The sequence below is a fragment of the Symsagittifera roscoffensis genome, chromosome 2, assembly GCF_963678635.1.
Source record: "Symsagittifera roscoffensis chromosome 2, txSymRosc1.1, whole genome shotgun sequence".
NCBI lineage: Eukaryota > Metazoa > Xenacoelomorpha > Acoela > Convolutidae > Symsagittifera > Symsagittifera roscoffensis.
Window position 1 is genome coordinate 65,508,475 of NC_087063.1, and position 19,583 is coordinate 65,528,057.

The 19,583-nt window shown below is 37.5% G+C and overlaps 4 protein-coding genes across 5 annotated transcripts in view; 1 reads left to right on the forward strand and 3 right to left on the reverse strand.

Moving 5' to 3' along the window:
* Positions 1-19,583, reverse strand: part of LOC134840173 (very long chain fatty acid elongase 2-like) — a 392,967-nt gene that overhangs the window by 351,258 nt on the left and 22,126 nt on the right. The window lies entirely within an intron of this gene.
* Positions 1-19,583, forward strand: part of LOC134840172 (ribose-phosphate pyrophosphokinase 1-like) — a 355,756-nt gene that overhangs the window by 242,439 nt on the left and 93,734 nt on the right. The window lies entirely within an intron of this gene.
* Positions 6-2,193, reverse strand: LOC134840176 (uncharacterized). Its single transcript, XM_063855889.1, has 4 exons — positions 1,883-2,193; positions 1,640-1,774; positions 1,500-1,577; positions 6-1,377 (listed from the first exon to the last, which is right to left on the reverse strand). Exons 1-4 carry the CDS (start codon positions 1,980-1,982, stop codon positions 1,067-1,069), a joined length of 624 nt encoding a protein of 207 aa, XP_063711959.1. The 5' UTR covers positions 1,983-2,193; the 3' UTR covers positions 6-1,066.
* LOC134839109 (checkpoint protein HUS1-like) lies at positions 7,171-9,446 on the reverse strand. Of its 2 annotated transcripts, XM_063854546.1 has the most exons (4): positions 9,199-9,446; positions 8,954-9,028; positions 8,357-8,577; positions 7,171-8,081 (listed from the first exon to the last, which is right to left on the reverse strand). In XM_063854546.1, exons 3-4 carry the CDS (start codon positions 8,568-8,570, stop codon positions 7,417-7,419), a joined length of 879 nt encoding a protein of 292 aa, XP_063710616.1. In that variant the 5' UTR covers positions 8,571-8,577; positions 8,954-9,028; positions 9,199-9,446; the 3' UTR covers positions 7,171-7,416. The 2 variants fall into 2 exon arrangements, with proteins under 2 accessions (XP_063710616.1, XP_063710614.1); XM_063854544.1 differs by lacking the exon at positions 8,954-9,028.

The window sequence follows — 19,583 nt, forward strand, 5'->3', positions numbered from 1 at the left end:
CATAAAGTAGTGTTCGCTTAAAAAATTTGAATTGTTTGGATATATTTTTCCTCCCCTCACACGCTATTTTAAGTACCCCTCACACGCTATTTTAAGTACAAAGTAATACATTTAGCAAGTGGCAGAGCACTGCATAGACAAAATAGGATGCCTCAATTCAGGAACAATGTAAGTGAAAAACAAAAACTATAGCTCTTCTCTGGCATAATTCTTGACAATCATTAAGCTAGTAATCTGAACTCAACATTTTCTGAGTACCAAAAATATTCAGACCGATTGTTCTCGACTCTTGAGTCGTTGGAGTAACAAAAGGCGGAACTGACTTAAGCTTGGCAGAAATAACAAGACCAGAGGCAGATCGATCCACTGTGTTTCATCTTATAGAGCCATAAGATGCAAGCATTGACAAAGTTGTCACATATTAGTAGCAAATTGCTTCGCTTGTTCAAAACATTAACAACATCATTTGTACACTAATTTTGCACTCTTTGACAACCAATCTGATCAAATCTAAGCTGATATATAGACACTCATTGTAAAGAATATCGCTTCACATAAAATTTTTATGATTTGTGTCTAGCTGCCTTATTCATACGGTATTAACATATTGTTTTACAAGTGTCAAAATTTTTTTAATTCAATTTAGTTTTATATACAAGATAATATATTCAATCATTAGTCATTTCTTTCTGTTAGTTGGATATATGGGATATGGATATATGATAGAATAGATAACCTTTTTTCAGGCTGTTCTTTTTTAGCCAAGGATCAACCGTACAATTACCCCCTCCTCCAATCGATTTAAGGGGGAGAAAATATGGATTCGTTCAGACTTAACCGTATTACTACAGAAAACTGAATTAAAACATCAAATTAGTAATTAACTGCATACAAATGAAATCTCGAATAAAAAATGTGAAAACCAATTTTTATTCGCGCGTTTGTATGAAATGCATATTTTATACAGAATTATTTTACAGAATTAATACATGCTTGGAGAGGGCATTCTACAGATCAGTTAGGGGGGGGGGGGGGCAGATTGTACGAAAATCCTTAGCGTAGCTCTTCACCAACTGTTCAAGTCAACGACTTCGCGTCTATGTGGCACGGCGTCTTCGACAACTTGGTTGGCGTCTTCATCTCGCGGGAGACGCTCATCAGCCGTGGAGCTTTGATTTGGATTCTGCTGAAGTTCTCCCTGTTCCTGTTTTCCGGCCAAATAATCATTACTGGAGGGCGAACTGTTCATTGTTCCTTGCTCCTGTATAGGTCCATCCGGGTCAATCCACACCACCTCAATCTGAATCACATGAGATGTGATTTGGTCAAAGAAGGGGTCGCAGTTTTTCATCACGCACAACTCATCGATTACGAAACCTGTGAAAAAAAACAGTCGAACTAATATTGAAATTGAATTCAATTTTGAAATTTAAATTGAATCAAGAATGAGAATTTAGTTTTCAGACGTGATGAACACAAATAAGGCTTGTAACTTTTACCTTCTCGGCTGTTATCTCGAGTGAGGTTGGTTGGCGTATTCATTACTGATGTCTCTTGATATCCACTTCCGTTTACGCCTTATAACGACACAAATGTCAGATTTGAGGTGTAACAAACAAATTTAAATTAAACTCTGCACCTGTGTAAGCCCGATTTTCGATAAGTTTTCCTATTTCTTTGTCGAAGCTAGGCCTAGCATCGGTCCTCTGCAAGACTGGCTGTGACGAGTAGACTATGTCTGTTGCTGCAGTGCAAACAGACATGTCCGGAAGACCTGTAAAATAAACTCTGCAATTTAGATTTTTTCAACTGATTGTGATATTACACCAACGGACTCGAGCTTTCGCAGGCGGGATTAAACTCTGTAAACATGTGAACTTACTTGTAGAAATCCTTTTCTGTGAATTAGACAGAGTAGGAACACCACATGGAGTACGCCATTCCTCCCCAGAATTTCGTACGTCGGACGGAGCAGTGCTCATTTTGAAGAAAAAGGCAAGGTGCCGGGTCAGGTCAGATTAGATGACGACAGGCTCACTACTTAATTCGAAACCACCAGTCAAATAGCAGTCGTTCAAAACGATTACAGCCGAGTTCGACTGTACTACTTCGAGGAATATCAAAAATAGAAATTTGACTTCTAGATTTAGGGCAACAAAAGGGGCAAGGATCATATCACGAATTAATCAAGTCAATCTAAAATTGGAAGAAAACTTGAAAGTCGTGCAAAGTACTGCAAAAAACAATGGTCAGTTTTGGTAGCGAACAGTTTGGTAATTTGGACGTAATAAAACCGAACTCAGCAGCATGGTATCGTCAATGCTGTTACATATGGTGAATTCCCATAAGTTCCAATATTCATAGGTTCCAAAATAAAATATCAGTCGCATAAGTTCGCAAAAAAAATCTTCTTGAATTCTGATTGAAATTTGAGACAACGAATTTATGGATTGATTGTTTACTGTTCAACCAGCATAAACTCAAGCTGCAGAATAGTGACCGCCGCAGCCGCGCCAACGTGTTGCGAGCTTGCCACCAAAGGGTAGGACTCTATACGAAATTTAGAGCCGGTTATCGCCGCTAAGCGGCGACGCGCGCCCACCGGCGACCTTAAACCGAGAATCGGCTAATTTATTCTTTTGACCAATTGAAAAGATTTCGAACTTATGCGACTGCTATTTTATTTTGGAACCTATGGGACTGATTTTTCATTTTGGAACCTATGAATACGCACCGTTATATATAATCACAATTCAAAACTGCTAATTATAGAAAAGAAAAGCTTTTCATTATCAATATTACACTCAACATACAATTTGTACTCAAAAATTGCTAAGATAAGCGCTATAAATAAAAAATATCGACCGTTGATGTGCAAGTCGGAGGCGGAGCAATAAGCAGATGGTCCAAGTGGAGAATGGGTCCAAGAGCAGAAAAACAGAAAAATATTGACTTATATTGGTTTATACGGGCTAATTGATAAAACAATTAATAGAATCGTCAAAAAGAACCAAGAAAACGAATAAATTATGCATGAATTGACTAATTTCATTTAGTTTATTTGATTAAATTTTTTTTTTAAATTCTTGATTAAATTGCTCAAATTATGCATGAAATGTTCGTTCCTTTGCTATTATTTACGTTTCTGATAATTAATTTACCGATTAGCTTATAGAAATTGATATTTTTCTATTTTCTGCTCTTGGACCCATTCTGCTCTTAGACCATTCTGCTTATTGACTGGCCACCCTGCAAGTCGCTTCGAATGTTCCGACAAAATTTGTTTACGAAAAACAAAACAAAATAAAAACCAAAACAAATTGAAATGTTGATTTTGGATCTACTTAACAATCCTTCATATGGTATTTACCAAAGAATGGCGGGTCTAGGACAACAAGCCGACGGGACTTCAAGCCGAAGGGACTTCAGGCCGAAATATAAACTTTACAAGCACCTCAAGCCACTACTTTTTTATATGTAAAACGTTGCTTTTCAAAATTGTAGGCAAGTTTAGTCCATAATAAGCTTTATTCATGACAATGAATCACTTGGGATTGGCATCCGTTAATAATATCAGCCGGTTTTTGAAATGCATAGCTTATAAACAAGAAAATCGCCTTCAGTCATGATTTATTTTTCAACTTTCCTTAACATCATTCGGATGCTTAAATTTTTTGAAAACGCCAATAATAACTGGAGAAAGATTAATCAAATTAATCATATTTCATGACTTAATGAAAAAAAATTCGGCTCCAAGTCCCTAATTTTACAATTCGGCTTCAAGTCCCGTCGGCTTTATGTCCGGCACCCAGAATGGCCAGCCCAATAAATAAAATCAGTAATTTACAAGAAGAGCGTTCTATTTATAATTCAAACTTTGCTGCATTCTGATTGGTCGAAAATTCAACTTAGTTAAATCAACAAATCAATTAGTCCCCTTCCCTTTCTTGAAAGAGAAAGGTAGAGTAATTGTTAAGAAGATTGATAGGAGACTTTAAAGCTGCAACAACTTTTAAACTGTTATAGAACAAAATTTGAAGGTCAGCCGTTGAGCAGGTTGTCTAATTAGGTCTCAAATCCCGGAAAAATGTAGACCAGTTTTTCTCGACACTGAGATTTGTTAGAATACGAATCGAAAGGTTTTAGTATAATACCACACTTTACCCCAACAAGCCTTTTTTCAGAGCGTAAAAACGGCTGGAAAAAAAATTACAACCTGTCCCATTGTGTCTTCCATAGACTAAGTGAAATGGTCGGAACAAAAAATAAACATGTTATTAAAACGCTTCTAACTCGAGCCCGGTTTTATTTCAATTATAAGTTTAAGATTAACTAATTTTCTGCATCTCGCCGAAAGCTGAAACTGCTGTAAGCTCAAAACAACGAGCGAATTATGAGAACAAAGAGTCGCATGTTAATGTGTAATAGCGATTGCTGCAATTATCATTACAAAAAAAATATATCCAACAGAACGTTTAACGAGAGAGTTTATTAGGGGTTCGATTGTTTAATGGTTCTAAATCTGTGATAGGAACCCAACCTATCCGTTTAATGACAGAAAACTTTTAAAGGTCAAAGACATAGCAAACGATTTTTCAATACACCATGCTAAGAAAACATAAAAGCAACAAGGCTCAAAAAGTAACACAGAAAAGCTCTCAAACTTAGATGAACTGACTCTTTAAGCTATATACCACTCGAAGTGAATAACTGTTTTAAATTGATGAAACCGTCAAAAGCCTTAGGCCCAGACGGTATCTCCACAGTTCAACTTGAACATACTGGCCCGGTAGCAATTAGCTTTTAACAGAGATTAGCTGGGCTTAAAATTGTGACCGGGTGGTAAAATCTGACAATTTAAAGTCTTTATTAGGTTTCGGGAGGAGTACCACTTTTGAAATCTTCCATATTTGGCCGCCCGAATCCTACCGCCCGATCACAATTTACAGCCCAAATGTTAAAGTTCAAAAATCCCAAATCAACCCATCCCTAACCAAACACCTACCAAAAGCCGACCATCAACATGACTTTGGCCCAACGCAGTCAACCACTACGGCATCATCCGTAAAAAACTTTTTTTTACCAGTGATGGAATACGACAACAAAGACCACCAAAAGGAACAGTTTTGGCCACGCTAGACTTATCGAAAGCTTTCCACATGGTCTGCCATCGAACTCTTTTGGATCTCCATCATTTACATGAGTGGTTGCCGAGCGAGAACACTTTTATAGGGATGCTCTTTCATCATCTAGGATTGTACGTGCAGGTTTCTCACAAGGCTCAGTCCTATCGCCAACTTCATCTACTTTTCACTATCATGATGCGCCATTATCGCCCCCTTGAAGTTTTACTACAATCATACGTAGACAAATTTCGCCCCTTTGTCCGTGAAACAACTTTCAAAAAGCCTCTTCTACCTTATCAAACTACTTAGCGAAGTTACAATGATTTACCCAAGTTACACCTCTTGTTTTTTCCTCATCGAAAGGCTCCGCCAGCCTTCTCTCTTTTGTTCTTGTTGAGCAAGGATTTCAACACGGACCCAACAGTAGGACTGGACGGTAAGCCATTTCCACGGAGAAGCACCCTAAAAAACTCGGTGTCCTCATTGCCCCATCCTTGAACTTCGCAGAGCACTTTAAGTGAACTTCACTAAAAGCCTCGCGCATGATAGCGAATCTGAGGCCTTATCTGATACAAATTGGGGTCAGTCAAAAAATACACAGCGTGTTACCTACAAGGCTTTGGTCAGACCAAATTTAGATAACGCATGCCCAGCAAGGTCACATGCCGCCAGTTTTAAGTCTTTGAGCAGTTCAAGTAGTTCAAAACACCGCTTTCCGCACTACAACAGGTTGTACAAAAGTGAGTGCTCCAGTACACTTACACTCTGAGTGTAAAACTATAAATTTTGCCCACGATCATAAACTAATTTCCGCTCAGTTTACCCTCTAATCTTGGATCGCCTCAAACAGTTTAATTTTTATCGCCATCACCTCAAGCCGACTCAAAACATCCGCCCGTCAAACCTACAATTCGCTATTAAAACAACGTCGAAATAAAAGCGTCGAGCAGGCAATTGCAAATGCACCTACCCCGAGAATACTTTCTCTCAAACCCCCTGATGTGTCCCCTCTGAAGATTCCCTGCTGTACTTCCCAATACACCACTTTACACGTTTTCAACTTTTTCAAGAACACCACTACCTTGACTCCCTTGGGCTTGTGGCTTCGGCCGACCGAAGCTGCGAATTTTCTGAAATTGTTTGAGCATGCCGGACGCTCCCCCTCGGTGCTAACAACAACAGAGTTTAGTAGGCTCAGAGTGACAAAATCTAATGACAATCTGATATTTTTCAAAATCAAATTTCGAGTGTCATTGATCAAATAGCATCACCGTCATCACAAAATTATTTTTCTGTCTTTACATTTCCTTTAAATTTTTCCGGCATTTTTTTTATCGCTCATCAACTAGAAACTTGTAAAATAGATGTTTAAAACGTTCATAAACAGCCCTTAAAAATGGAAACAAAACAATTGTCATAAAAAAATTCAGAAAACTTAAAAGTTTTTACGACAATTTCAAATTGAAACACATAATCCCAAAAGCAAATATTTGCCCTCAAAATTAAGCAAAACAAGTCGATGTAATGTAAACTGAAACTTTGAATATTTGAGAAAAACGAAATAAAGTGAAACAAAAACTCAAATTCAGACATGGTAAATTTAGAAATTTTTGAATTTTCAGTTATATTAAAAACTGTTCAAACTGGAACAAAACACATGCCTTAAAAACTAAACCAATAAAACCCTACAAGATAAAACATATATGGCGTTTGAAAAAACGGAAAATGAACTGACAAAAACTTGGACGGAAAATACGAAGCTGAAAAAATGAAATTTTTTTTAGAAGATAATTACAACCTGAAACGGACTTGAACTAATTATTACTTATGTGATAGTACTTTTATTCAAAATTTCAAGAAATTGAGCATGTCAGAAGATGAAAGATCCTCTAGAAGTGGAGATCTTGTGGACGAAGTTATTTACGGTAAAGTCTAGTACCGGATTGCAATACCCCTGCTTATCCCAAGGGTAACCAAGGATAGCCGGTGGCTGCGCAAGCAGCACAGAATGTTCCGACCAAACTCATAAACAAAAAACAGAATATATTTTAAAACTGTCTATTATATTTATCATCTGCAAATCACCCAGCTTTGATATTTCGAGTCACATAAATTTGCTCCGCAATATCACACAAACTTTTCTTCAATTAAAAGCAAAAATTTAGACAAATTATTTGTTTTTTGATTTCTAACAATACTTTAATTTGATGAAGGAACACACGTTTTCTTTCGAAACTTCAAAATACAATTGACATCGAATCAATCAAATAGAATCAAAACTTTTCCAAGATTACACAGAGAAACAAGGCAGCACGTATTGCATCATAATAGCGTCAATTTGGACGGACAAAACGACGTAAGTGTCATGCTTCAGGCCCAAGTGAACTTTAGCTGGATTCAAAACATGCGAAGACAGAACTCGAAGCAGTTTATTCGCGTCAATCGGCACCGAAACTTCTCTGTTTACCTCCCTCGATACTCCTGCTGTGATATTTTCATCACTTTTCAACTCGACTTTTTCGAACTGAGTTTTGATAGATACCAAATCGTTGCTCATAGAACAATGAAAAGAGCCATTTGATCGATTGTATGTTAAAGTCACCACATGTCCAACATTACGAATTCTTTCGATGACGTTTTTCAAAATTCGCAACGAGGAGACTAGGATCGTAACGTCACACTTCGGTTCATGAGGACAAGCTACTATTGCGTCATCGGCCAAGATCAAACTATTATTGTAAACATTGACAGGTAGTTCGTGACTTATAATTCGATCGGGCCCATTGATAGCTCCTGGAGAGTCAATTACTACTCTAATACATGGGTGTCCGTCTTCGCGTTTGGCCAGTTTCATTTTGAATGAGTGGATCACTGATTGGAAATTTCCATTTCGAAGACATTTGGAAAACAACTCGATTGGAAAATCAAACGCGATCACATTTTGGGTCTCTTCATCTAAAATAAAATGCACTAGTTGTAAAAGAACTCGAGAAACGGATGACCAATAAACTAAGCAACATAACATAATAGAAGCCGCGTCAATATCAGGGCAACGGGTATCAGCGAATTTGTTGCGTTCAGAAGGGTGAACAGCTTGTTATCTAAACAAATTTGGTGCCGTAACCTAGAAAAAGCACCAGAAAAAGCCTGATAACAAGATTTCTTGGCGCTTCTACTAAATTACTGCCGCTCATATATCCGTATATATAGCTAACAAAATAATGCATTACTTTGTACGGCATACTCGTCAAAAATACTGTTTGCTCTGATCTTCGAGTACATCGCGAGTCCTCCGAGGAGCATGCGATCATTGAGGATGAAAGAGAGAGACTTGGGGTCCACTTTCAGTAGGATTCTTTTCGAACATGACTTGCACAGAATGGCACTGATCTTAGACAGCATCTGAACAGAGATAGGATCCGTAGTTTTGGCGTAGAATCGCATGTTACAACTAAAAACAAACAAAAAGTTTTTACCACAATCATCTTAGCTGAAAGAAAACGAAAAAACTACCGGTTAATTCGTTTTTTGTTAATATTGTGTCGTCTTTTTTTGCAAAATGAAGTGTGTGTGGGAGGAGGACTTAAGGAGCTTAAGCTTTGTGATGAACACCTTAAGTAGCCTGTAAAAAAGCCTCTTACATTAAACGCGGCTGGCAACAACTTTTCGTTCTAAATTGGCGCCAAAATTTTCAGACCGTTTTTTTCCAAATTGTTACAGCTTGAATCATGACTGAAGGGCGTTATTACGATATGTCACGCCCAGTTCATGACATGTGACGACTTATCTGACGTTCATTTGTGCAACCTGAATTTAAAGAGAAACACCTTATTTCGAAGTTCCTCCAGACCCGAGGTGGTAGAAACACATAAGCTCTGGCAGTGAATAATGGAAACCACTTCCTAAGGAAAAATATGATACATTCGAAACTCTTTATTGCTACCAAATTCATAAGACTCAACTGAATTATTCTTTTGGCTCAACAATAATTTTGTGTCACTGGAAAAAAAATCTGCACACTAAAAAATAAGATCTTGAATTACCAATCTTGAGCAAAATATTATTGAATTACCAATTTATAGAAGTCCATCGAGCTATTCACTGATTCTCGGCAAATTTTCGACCAAAACGGTGGGTGATTTTGATTGATTCGTGTCCAATTTTGATTGAATTGTGTCCAAGTCAGTTTTATATTATGATTTTTACCATCGTCCCCGTCGTCCGATATTTTTTCCTGTAAATTTCCGGGCAGCAAATGATCAATAACTGCTAAACTCAAAATCTCGAAATCAAAACGACAGGAAAAGTTTTCGATACTAAATAAACTTTCCAACTTTCTCTTCGAAGAAAACATGTGCTTTTTTGAAAGCAAAATCTGAATCTTCAGTAAATAACTTGGCTTCAAATTGTCGTCGTACAAACTTTCTGTAAAAAGTTTTATCTGTGAACTTCAGAGAATCACCGCGACGGTACAATTTTTTATACAGAGACACAAGATCTTTGTTACTCGAGGTAGTAGCTTTTGAGATTTGGCGAAGCACAGTATTCATTCCACCTGAAAATATATCTACGTTATATCTCAAATTGTGGCACTTAGCAATTAGGCACTTAGTATAGTGGTAAGGCATTCACTCTGCAATCCTCAGATAAAGTAATCGAACCCTTGTCATGGCAATGGTAAAGTAAAAGGACGAGCTCTTATTTGACTCCTAGTTTCAGGTCTACAACAGCCTGACCGATTTCGGCTACATTAGAGGTTCCATGTGAAAAGTCTAGACGCGTCATAAAAACGCTCATCAGTCGCAAAAAAAGAGCTTCGCTCAAGAAATATATCCTTAGAAAGGTGAGAAGAACTATTCTTAGAAAGGCTGGATAGCCTTTCATAGATCCTTTGCGAATCGCGAAATCCACAATTGCTATCATTATTAAATTGTATATAAAGCGTTTTCCAATTTATCTGACCTTGAAAACAAACGTGTCGTCTTTTCTTTATTTAATTTTCCGCTTTTGAAGGAAGACGCGGTTTATATAAAGTTATTCTGAGTTTTACTATTTTTTGATAAAAAGATTTGGATGGCTTGAGTTCAAAATATTTGAGGAAGTCAAAATCGGCTGCAAAAAAGACCCCACGCCATAATTCATTCCCACCTATAGAAGAGAACTGCTAGCAAAAACGATTAAAAAGTAAAGGCAAATGAACAGGACAAGCACTTGCAATGAAAGTTGCTTGTAGCACAAGCAAAATCCATGATATGGCAACTTAGCCGACACAACTTGAGCAGACAAACAAAAGTCCGACAATTCAATTGTTAACAGAAAGCATCTTTTTTCAATTGCATGCATACTGAGAAAAAAAAGTTCGGCTGAGACTTGAATTTTAGATTTTAAGGTGCAAAGGCAACGGCGTTGCCGCCGAAGGCGTTACTGAGAGGTGTTAAAAGAAAACAAGCGATTAAATAAGGGAAGAATATAAGAAAAAAGGTTAAAGGAAAAAGTCTTGTTCCCGATAACAAAACACTTGCTCTCGCAAAAGAACAGATCACTCAACCCATTCCCATAAGTTTTTGTGGTACCTTATCTTGCGTAGAAAACAAAAAAAAAACGAAGACAAATTCCTCCATACTTTCAGTGGTCGGAACAAAAAGCATCAAAAAATTCAAATGTCTGTCCGCAAGCACAGAACTTCCAAGTCGTCTTTCAAACTAGCTCATCGTCAAAATCGAAAAACAAAGCGAAACTTAGCCGAAAAAAAATAACCATCATATTAAATGCATATTTTATACGAAATCAATTTTCAAAATCAAGACGTGGCTAGGGGAGAAACTTTACGATAGGTCTGAAAGGGGGAGAGTTGTACGGTTAATTCAAAACAATTTAAAAGATTAAAACTAATTTTTATAACTATATTCATAAGGTGCTTAACTAATTTCGAAAACTAAATTAACTAAGTTTCACTTTTTAACTTGAATATTAGCATAGTAGTATAAGCCTGATCGCTCGCTTTATTCGCTCGAAATTAGATTAAGAATCAAAAATTTCAAAACGGTTTTTCTCGACACAAAAATTTTTGATATTTTTATGTTGCTCGAATAACGACTGAAAGGGCTTTAAGATTTATCACTCGACCCATTCCGACTATTACTTGTGGTACCTGATTTAGCTTGGAAAACGAAAAGATTATCACGCCCGAAGACAAAGTTCCTACCCTTTTTCAGTGGTCGGAACAAAAAAAAACTTTTCAATTTACATTGCCACAAAAATGATTTGAAAAGGAAACGTATTAAATAAAGGACAACAAAATATAATTCAATGTAGCAAATACGCAAACAAGGGCTAGAAATTTTCAAAATAAGTAAATAGTTCAATTACTAGTGAAAGTTTCGATCCACCTGTTCTTGGCTAAATTCGTCTGAGCCAGGTCTGTCCCCTGTGACAAAAAGTATGAAAACTGGGCCGATTCGCAATGAAATCCATTCCTTTGGATTCGAACTGTGCTGTGGCCCTTATTTCTTTGAACCCAGCGGCTCCAATTTGAGTAACACAGTAGAGTGTAATTATGAAGCTTAGAAGGGTTTGCAGAACAGTATCAATCGGAGGCAACGGATTAACATTTGCTAAATTGGAAGAATGATACTCTGCTCTCAGGTAAGATCGGTATTGTGCAGCTGAATAGGCACAATGAAGCAACGATGCAAAGCCGAGAAATATTAAGACCTTTAAAATCATCGCTACCTGAATATGAAACAAAACGATTAATAGCTGTAGTACATTTGTGAAAGAGATGGCCTGGTATAAACCAATTGTGAGAAGGTGGTCACGCATTACAATAAACACGAGCAAATACAGCAATTAGTTCATATAACTGAAAAAAATAAAGCCACTCGGTCAATATCTTAACTTTTGGTTCAACCCAACTGACCTGCCTTGCTTGCGCAAGTTTAAGCTATGCTTTATATTTTTTCAAATTTAATTAAAATTGATACTCAGGAGCTCTATACTATGTATAAGGGGGTGCAGATAGCTGCGCAAAATTCAATTTATTGTCAACTCTATAAGCGCTATTGTAGAGGAAGGACGGTTAAGATAAATTAACATTAGGACGATGCATTTAATTCTGATTTATGACTTCATTGATACTATGATACAGTTTGCTGATATATGCAATTTTATAAAGCTGGTACTGCCCTATCCAGCTTGTAACTAAACGGAAGAACCCGTTTGGAATTTAAAATTAACATTGACAAAAAAAATTTAATCGTTTTTCTCCGACAGTTAAGGTAGTTATAAATACATTTTTTCTAGGAATAAGTTAGATGACCTTGTAAGGACTGTGAGGGCGACCCAGGGAGAGTTCTACATGCAGCCAATGATTTGCAGCAAATATTCAGTAGTAGTAGTAGTAGTAGAGACTTTAGGGCTCATGGCTCAAGGGTGTGAACCCCTCAGTTTTCAGCTGGCATGAGTTTTTGATATGGGTTGCACGATCCACAGGAGCACAGTACACGCCAAGTGCAAGTGTCTAGTTGATTGTAGCTGTTTTTGAAGTAATTGAAAAAACGTTCTGTCAGTTGCTTCTTTGGCGGGTTGTCGCGGAATTGATTGTGGAGTATGTTGAATAGTTTAGGGGCTCTCATCCAAAAATTTTCATCTGTTTTGTGAAGGCGATTTTGCTGAGTTCGAAATCGCTGCTCTGCCTCGTGGTGCTGTTCCTCGGAGATACTGGAATGCTCCACGAGAGGCTTTTCGCCATTATCACGCCTAGATCCTTCTGGGAGTTTACAGTACCAAGTTTGGTATCAGTCGTTCTGTCAGTTTCTGTTTCTCCTTTTATACATAGCACTTTGCTTTTTCCAATATTCAGTTCCATTTGTTATTGGTAGTCGATGCTCCGTTTTTCCTTGCCGTTGGCTACAGAAAAACCCAACCACCACGGTAAACTGGTATGCGTAGACATAAATATAGAAGAACTCACGAAACGATCTGATGTGGCTGGGTACCAAAAACCACTGATACTCTGCTCTTAGGTAAGAACGATTTATTAAATGAAAAAATTTATTTATTTGCGCCCTCAATATTTTGGTCGCTGATGTAGATTTGATAAAACTGACCGACCTTATTGGCTACAAAAAATCTTTTATGAATTTTTTTTGTAAGCCCCATTCTAAGCTATTCTTAATGATTCTGCTGAATCTGCAAAATTTTTGCTCATTAACTAAAATAGATACCCCAATAAAAGGAAAAACTGAATATCTTTATGAGTTTGGTTGTTATTAAATTTTGAGTGCATTTAAAACATTAGCGTGTGTATTTAAAACTGTGCTTCAAATTTTTGGTAACATTTTTTCTAGGAATAAGTTAGATGACCTTGTAAGGACTGTGAGGGGGACCCAGGGAGAGTTCTACATGCAGTCAATGATTTACAGCAAATACTCAGTAGTAGTAGTAGTAGTAGTAGTAGTAGTAGTAGTAGTAGTATTAGAGACTTTAGGGCTCATGGCTCAAGGGTGTGAACCCCTCAGTTTTCAGCTGGCATGAGTTTTTGATATGGGTTAAACGATCCACAGGAGCAAGGTCTGAGAAAGTAAAGACAGTTAAGGTACATATTAAAAACAAGATTCGCAACCTCTAAGTCTGCTCTGACAGCGCACTACTACAGATATTGGATTTTCAAGTTATGTGAAACCTTGAACTTTAAGTTTCTAAAAACGTCGAAAAAAAAACAAGAACTGTCGCATCTCGTAAACTAAAAAAAGTTCAAAAAGTGGAAGCCAAATTCGCAACCCATGTGGGAACCCTAACAGCATCCAACAATTGAGTTATTAATTTATATTTGGTGAAATAATCACTGAAGTCAAAGCGAAAACAAAGAAAAAAAATTAACGATGGCAATAAACGAGTTAGCTTAAGCGACGAAAATTCTTTCATTAAACATGCAAAAAAATACGTTGAAAAAACTTAAGTGGAAGAATAGTGAAGCTGGCAATCAAAAATATAACTGCGACCCTCTTCAGCTAAAGCTGCCCCTGAAAAATGGCAGCTCTTATCTTGAACGTAAAAAGTTCTTGAATGACTGAATGGATGGCTGACTGGTTAGAAGGCTGAGCGGACGGATGGCTGGATTGATAGCTGATGGATTGATCAATGGAGAAAGGGTTGACCGGATAGATGCGTGGAAGGTTGGCTGATGCATGGATGGAAAGATGGATGCATGGATGAAAATACAGGGTTGGTAAATACATAATTACAACAACAAAGTTTTTTACTCAAGTTTTTTAATTCAATTTTTTTTTTAATTTAACTTTGAAAACCATGAAACTGCCGTATCTTGGAAACTAAAAAGAATTTAGCAGTCACAATCAGAGGAAAAATTTGCAACCCCTGAGCTTACCCTGACCGCAAGATTGGGAGCCTAAATTTACACAACAAACAACTGAAAAAATCATAATAAATGTCAGATCCCAAAAACTAAAGGATTTGAGCCGTTATATTTGGAGTCAAGTTTCGCAACACCTCCGAGTACAACGACAGAAATGAATTTAAAAACAATTTGAAAAAACTATCAGAAAAAAAACATCGAATCTCGGAGTTTAAAAGCTATTGAGCAGTCGCATTTGGTCGCAATAAAGGTTAAAAACATTTAGGGCTCATGGCTCAAGGGTGTGAACCCCTCAGTTTTCAGCTGGCATGAGTTTTTGATATGGGTTACACGATCCACAGGAGCAGAGTTTTTCTCAGACAGTTAAGGTAGTTGTAAATACATTTTTTTTATCAGACAGTTAAGGTCTGAGAAAGTTAAGACAGTTAAGGTACATATTTAAAACAAGATTTGCAACCTCTGAGTCTGCTCTGACAGCGCACTACTACAGATATTGGATTTTCAAGTTATGTGAAACCTTGAACTTTAAGTTTCTAAAAACGTCGAAAAAAAACAAGAACTGTCGCATCTCGTGAAATAAAAAAAGTTCAAAAACTGGAAGCCAAATTCGCAACCCATGTGGGAACCCTAACAGCATCCAACAATTGAGTTATTAATTTATATTTGGTGAAATAATCACTGAAGTCAAAGCGAAAACAAAGAAAAAAAATTAACGATGGCAATAAACGAGTTAGCTTAAGCGACGAAAATTCTTTCATTAAACATGCAAAAAAATACGTTGAAAAAACTTAAGTGGAAGAATAGTGAAGCTGGCAATCAAAAATATAACTGCGACCCTCTTCAGCTAAAGCTGCCCCTGAAAAATGGCAGCTCTTATCTTGAACGTAAAAAGTTCTTGAATGACTGAATGGATGGCTGACTGGTTAGAAGGCTGAGCGGACGGATGGCTGGATTGATAGCTGATGGATTGATCAATGGAGAAAGGGTTGACCGGATAGATGCGTGGAAGGTTGGCTGATGCATGGATGGAAAGATGGATGCATGGATGAAAATACAGGGTTGGTAAATACATAATTACAACAACAAAGTTTTTTACTCAAGTTTTTTAATTCAATTTTTTTTTAAATTTAACTTTGAAAACCATGAAACTGCCGTATCTTGGAAACTAAAAAGAATTTAGCAGTCACAATCAGAGGAAAAATTTGCAACCCCTGAGCTTACCCTGACCGCAAGATTGGGAGCCTAAATTTACACAACAAACAACTGAAAAAATCATAATAAATGTCAGATCCCAAAAACTAAAGGATTTGAATTTTTTATCATGATGGTTTAGAACCAAATTGTATGTGATTTATTGTAAATAACATTTGTAAATTGATGTTTTATCGTCATTTAGAGTAGTTTATTGTAAAAATCCTGACGATGCACATAGTTGCGAAAACGTTTGAAATTTACTTTTTAGCAAAAATTTCTTAAAGGATTTGAGCCGTTATATTTGGAGTCAAGTTTCGCAACACCTCCGAGTACAACGACAGAAATGAATTAAAAAACAATTTTAAAAAACTATCAGGAAAAAACATCGAATCTCGAAGTTTAAAAGCTATTGAGCAGTCGCATTTGGTCGCAATAAAGGTTAAAAACATTTTTCTTTTAAGCCTTTTATTGGTAAGTCTTCTGAATATTTTGGAAAAATCACAAAAAACGTCATTTTTCTAGAACTACAGAATATTGAAGAGGCATAAGTGGAAACAGTATTTGCAACTCTTGAGAGTATCCTGACAAAGCTTCACTACAGAGATAGGCCATTCAAAATTTGTTAAATTAATTACTTTTACGCTCTTTGAACACTTTTAATCAGACTTGAAAATTTCACATCTCCGAAACTAAAAATATTTGAGCAATCTCATTTAAACGTAAGCATGCGGAACTGTCTTTTTCCTTCATATTTAGAATGGAAAATGAGAACGGAATTGCTTTCTCGTGTCCAGTTACCATCTTGTGTGTGTTGATCCTACCGGTAGAGTGCTCCGTGCTATAGTTTCAGATAAGTATTGAATTTCGAGGTAGCCGTGGTTGCCTCTTGTCTCAAATATTATCATCACCTCTTGTTGCAAATTGTTGGAGCCAGCTCCTTAGCCCAAGCAATTGATTCTTTGGACGAGGACGAAAATAGAGAAGTGAGGAAAGAGGTCTACGCGTACTCTGGACTCAGTCTCAATTTCCGCAACATCTTCTACGACAAAAAGGCGATCAACTTCATCACTCTCCCACGAAACTGCAACAAGAACATTGTCCTGTGGCACGATCTAATTAACAACTCGATGACCGATCATAAGAACAACGACGGGGAACCACTCTCTGTTCTGAGATCAATTCCCAATTTGTACGCTATCATCTACTGCCATAGGTGGGGAGCAACAAATATATTCGAGCATCTGCTAGAACTGAACATCACAGTCATTGACGTAACGAAACATATTCTCACAAAGACAGAGCAAATAAACAACACCATAAAAGCGAAGTACAAGAAGCTACATCAATCGCACGATCAAGAACTCCGGTCATTAGCTGTAGTTCTTCACTATTAACCAAGACTTAATCTCATCCTACGGCAGAGATCGAAACAACCGAAACCTTCAAAGAGCAGAAGGCGAGCAAAACAAAACGAGCAATAGGTCGGTACCCCTGTTTTAAAAGTCGGTCTTTTCAAACCTTGTGTACTCCTCGAGTCCCTGACTCAGAGTCCAAGGGAAATATTAAGTCCATAACTGTAAGTCCATCTTTCCAAATCTTGTGTACTCCTTGAGTCCTCTGACTCAGAGTCCAAGGGAAACCCTAGTCCATAAATCTTAAGTCCAAAATCATAACTTGTGTACTCCTCGAATCCCTGACTCAGAGTCCAAGGCAACTCTTAATACATCCAAATCTTGGGTACTACTCGAGTCTCTGACTCAGAGTCCAGGTAAGGAATACCATGACTAAAAACTGTAAGTCATGTAAGCAGAAAATGGTCCGAACGATCCTGTTTATCAATGCGTAGCTTGTAGCGCTAACCTTCATCTGACCACTAGCTGCACAGGCTTAACACCAGTTGCAGTGAATGGTATTAAAGATTTAGGAACGCGGGCAATGCTGCTATGTTCGTCATGCCATGAAAACAATGTACGTGATCGGTTCATTCGGAACTTCACACAAAGCAAACTGACCGAAAAGCTGGAAGAATTAGACATAAATGAAAAACTTCTAAACATGGAAAACAGATTAACTCAAATCGTTGAGAAGAAAGTTGACGAAGCACTGAGGAACACCTGTGAGAAAGTGGAAAAGACATATAGTACTGTTCTGACAGGAAACAACAAGAATGCTGTACCAAAAGAACAGCAAAATCGAACAAATCACAACATCAATCAATGCATCCGAATACAGGGGATTGCCGAAGATCCCCAAAAATCGAAAGCTGAGAACCTTGTCCCAACAAACGAGGAAGTCAAGAAGATTCTAGAGATTGTTGATGTACAACCAAACATCGTTGAAATGAAACGCCTGGGAAAGTTCGATGAAAAGCGAACGAAACCCAGAACCCTTCTGTTGACCGTGGCCAACCATCATGAGGCAAGATTAGTTCTGGCGAAAAGTTTAGAAAAAAGAACCCAATTGTCTGAAAGGAAAATCTTTCTCTCACCTGCCCTGACCAAGGAGGACGCAGCTAAAGAAAATCAAATCCTCAAAAAGCGACGTGAACTTATAACTGAAGGCGTTCCAAAAGAGAAGTTACGGATAAGAAACTTGGAGTTGTTCAATGACAACGTAAAAGTAGAGCTCAATGAAAGCGGCCCGTGACTAGGGGCCTTTCTAAGCGTACTTCAAATAAATGCCAGAAGTCTCATAAACTTCGAACGTCGAGCCAAACTCTCTACTGCTGTTACATCTGGTAATTACAGTATAATCTGCATTTGTGAAACCTGGCTAAATAATCAAATAGAATCCTCTGAATTAATGCTACATGATTATAATATCTATAGATCAGACAGAGAAAGAGTGAATGATACAAACAAACACGGCGGCAGTCTCATTGCTGTAAAGAATACATTCGCATGTGAAAAACTTACTGTAGATCTGCCTGACAGCTGTGTTTCATGCAAAATTGATATATCCGGCCAGGAGTTGATATTCTGTGTCTTTTATAACCCCCCTAAATCAAGTCCCTACAGGTACTTGTCTGAAGATTTTAACAAAATATTGAATGCCTTTCCAACCTCGTCATCCCTTATCGTTTGTGGTGACATCAACTTCCCAGAAACAAATTGGCCGTCCCTAACAAGTGCCAGTGAAGAGGAACAGGAGGTAGTTGATGCCTTTGACGCAAAATTCTTCAGACAAACAGTTAACTTCTCTACATGCGGAAAAAACTTGTTGGATGTAGCCTTTCATAGAAATTGTCTCGTACATGCTCAAAGGGATGAATTCTTCGATAAACAATATGACTGTTCAGATCATCAATCAAGAAACCTCACAGTCGAAATAGAACACCAAGAAGCCAAACCGGTCATTGACAAATATAGAAGCTTCGGTAAAGCTGACTTCGAAGGTATAAACAACGCTATGGCTGATAAAGTTTTCAATCCAATATGCTACACAAATATAGATAAAACCTGCCAAGAGCTATATGATTACTTTGAAAATTTGTTAGAAATCTATGTGCCTCGAAGAACTGCGCATCGACAGCAGTTACCATCATGGATAACCCAAAGCACATCAAACCTCATGAAAAAGCTTAACACCCAAAAAAACTACTCACTTCGAAACCAACAAGCTACCGCAAACGTCAAGTTGCACTAATGGAAAATGTAGTAATCCAGTCCAGTGAAAATGATCGATTAAACTATCAGAACAAACTTCTGAGTACAAGAAACACAGATATCATTTACAAGCACCTGAAAAGTCTCAACAAATCTGCATCACTGCCAAAAATATTGATAAGCGATGACACCACTGTTTCCAGCCTGGAAGAAAAGGTGAATCTGCTCAACGAACTTTTTCACTCAGTATTCTCGCAAAAAATAAAATTTAACATTAAAGAG

What these genes read in the sequence shown, in the direction of transcription:
- LOC134840176 (XM_063855889.1), bottom strand. Translation starts at nt 1,982, where the DNA reads ATGAGCACTGCTCCGTCCGACGTACGAAATTCTGGGGAGGAATGGCGT. An exon ending in ACAGAAAAGGATTTCTACAA is followed by an intron (nt 1,775 to 1,882) that starts GTAAGTTCACAT and finishes TTTATTTTACAG; the next exon opens with GTCTTCCGGACATGTCTGTT. An exon ending in CGAAAATCGGGCTTACACAG is followed by an intron (nt 1,578 to 1,639) that starts GTGCAGAGTTTA and finishes TGTCGTTATAAG; the next exon opens with GCGTAAACGGAAGTGGATAT.
- LOC134839109 (XM_063854544.1), bottom strand. Translation starts at nt 8,570, where the DNA reads ATGCGATTCTACGCCAAAACTACGGATCCTATCTCTGTTCAGATGCTG. An exon ending in TGACGAGTATGCCGTACAAA is followed by an intron (nt 8,082 to 8,356) that starts GTAATGCATTAT and finishes ATTTTATTTTAG; the next exon opens with ATGAAGAGACCCAAAATGTG.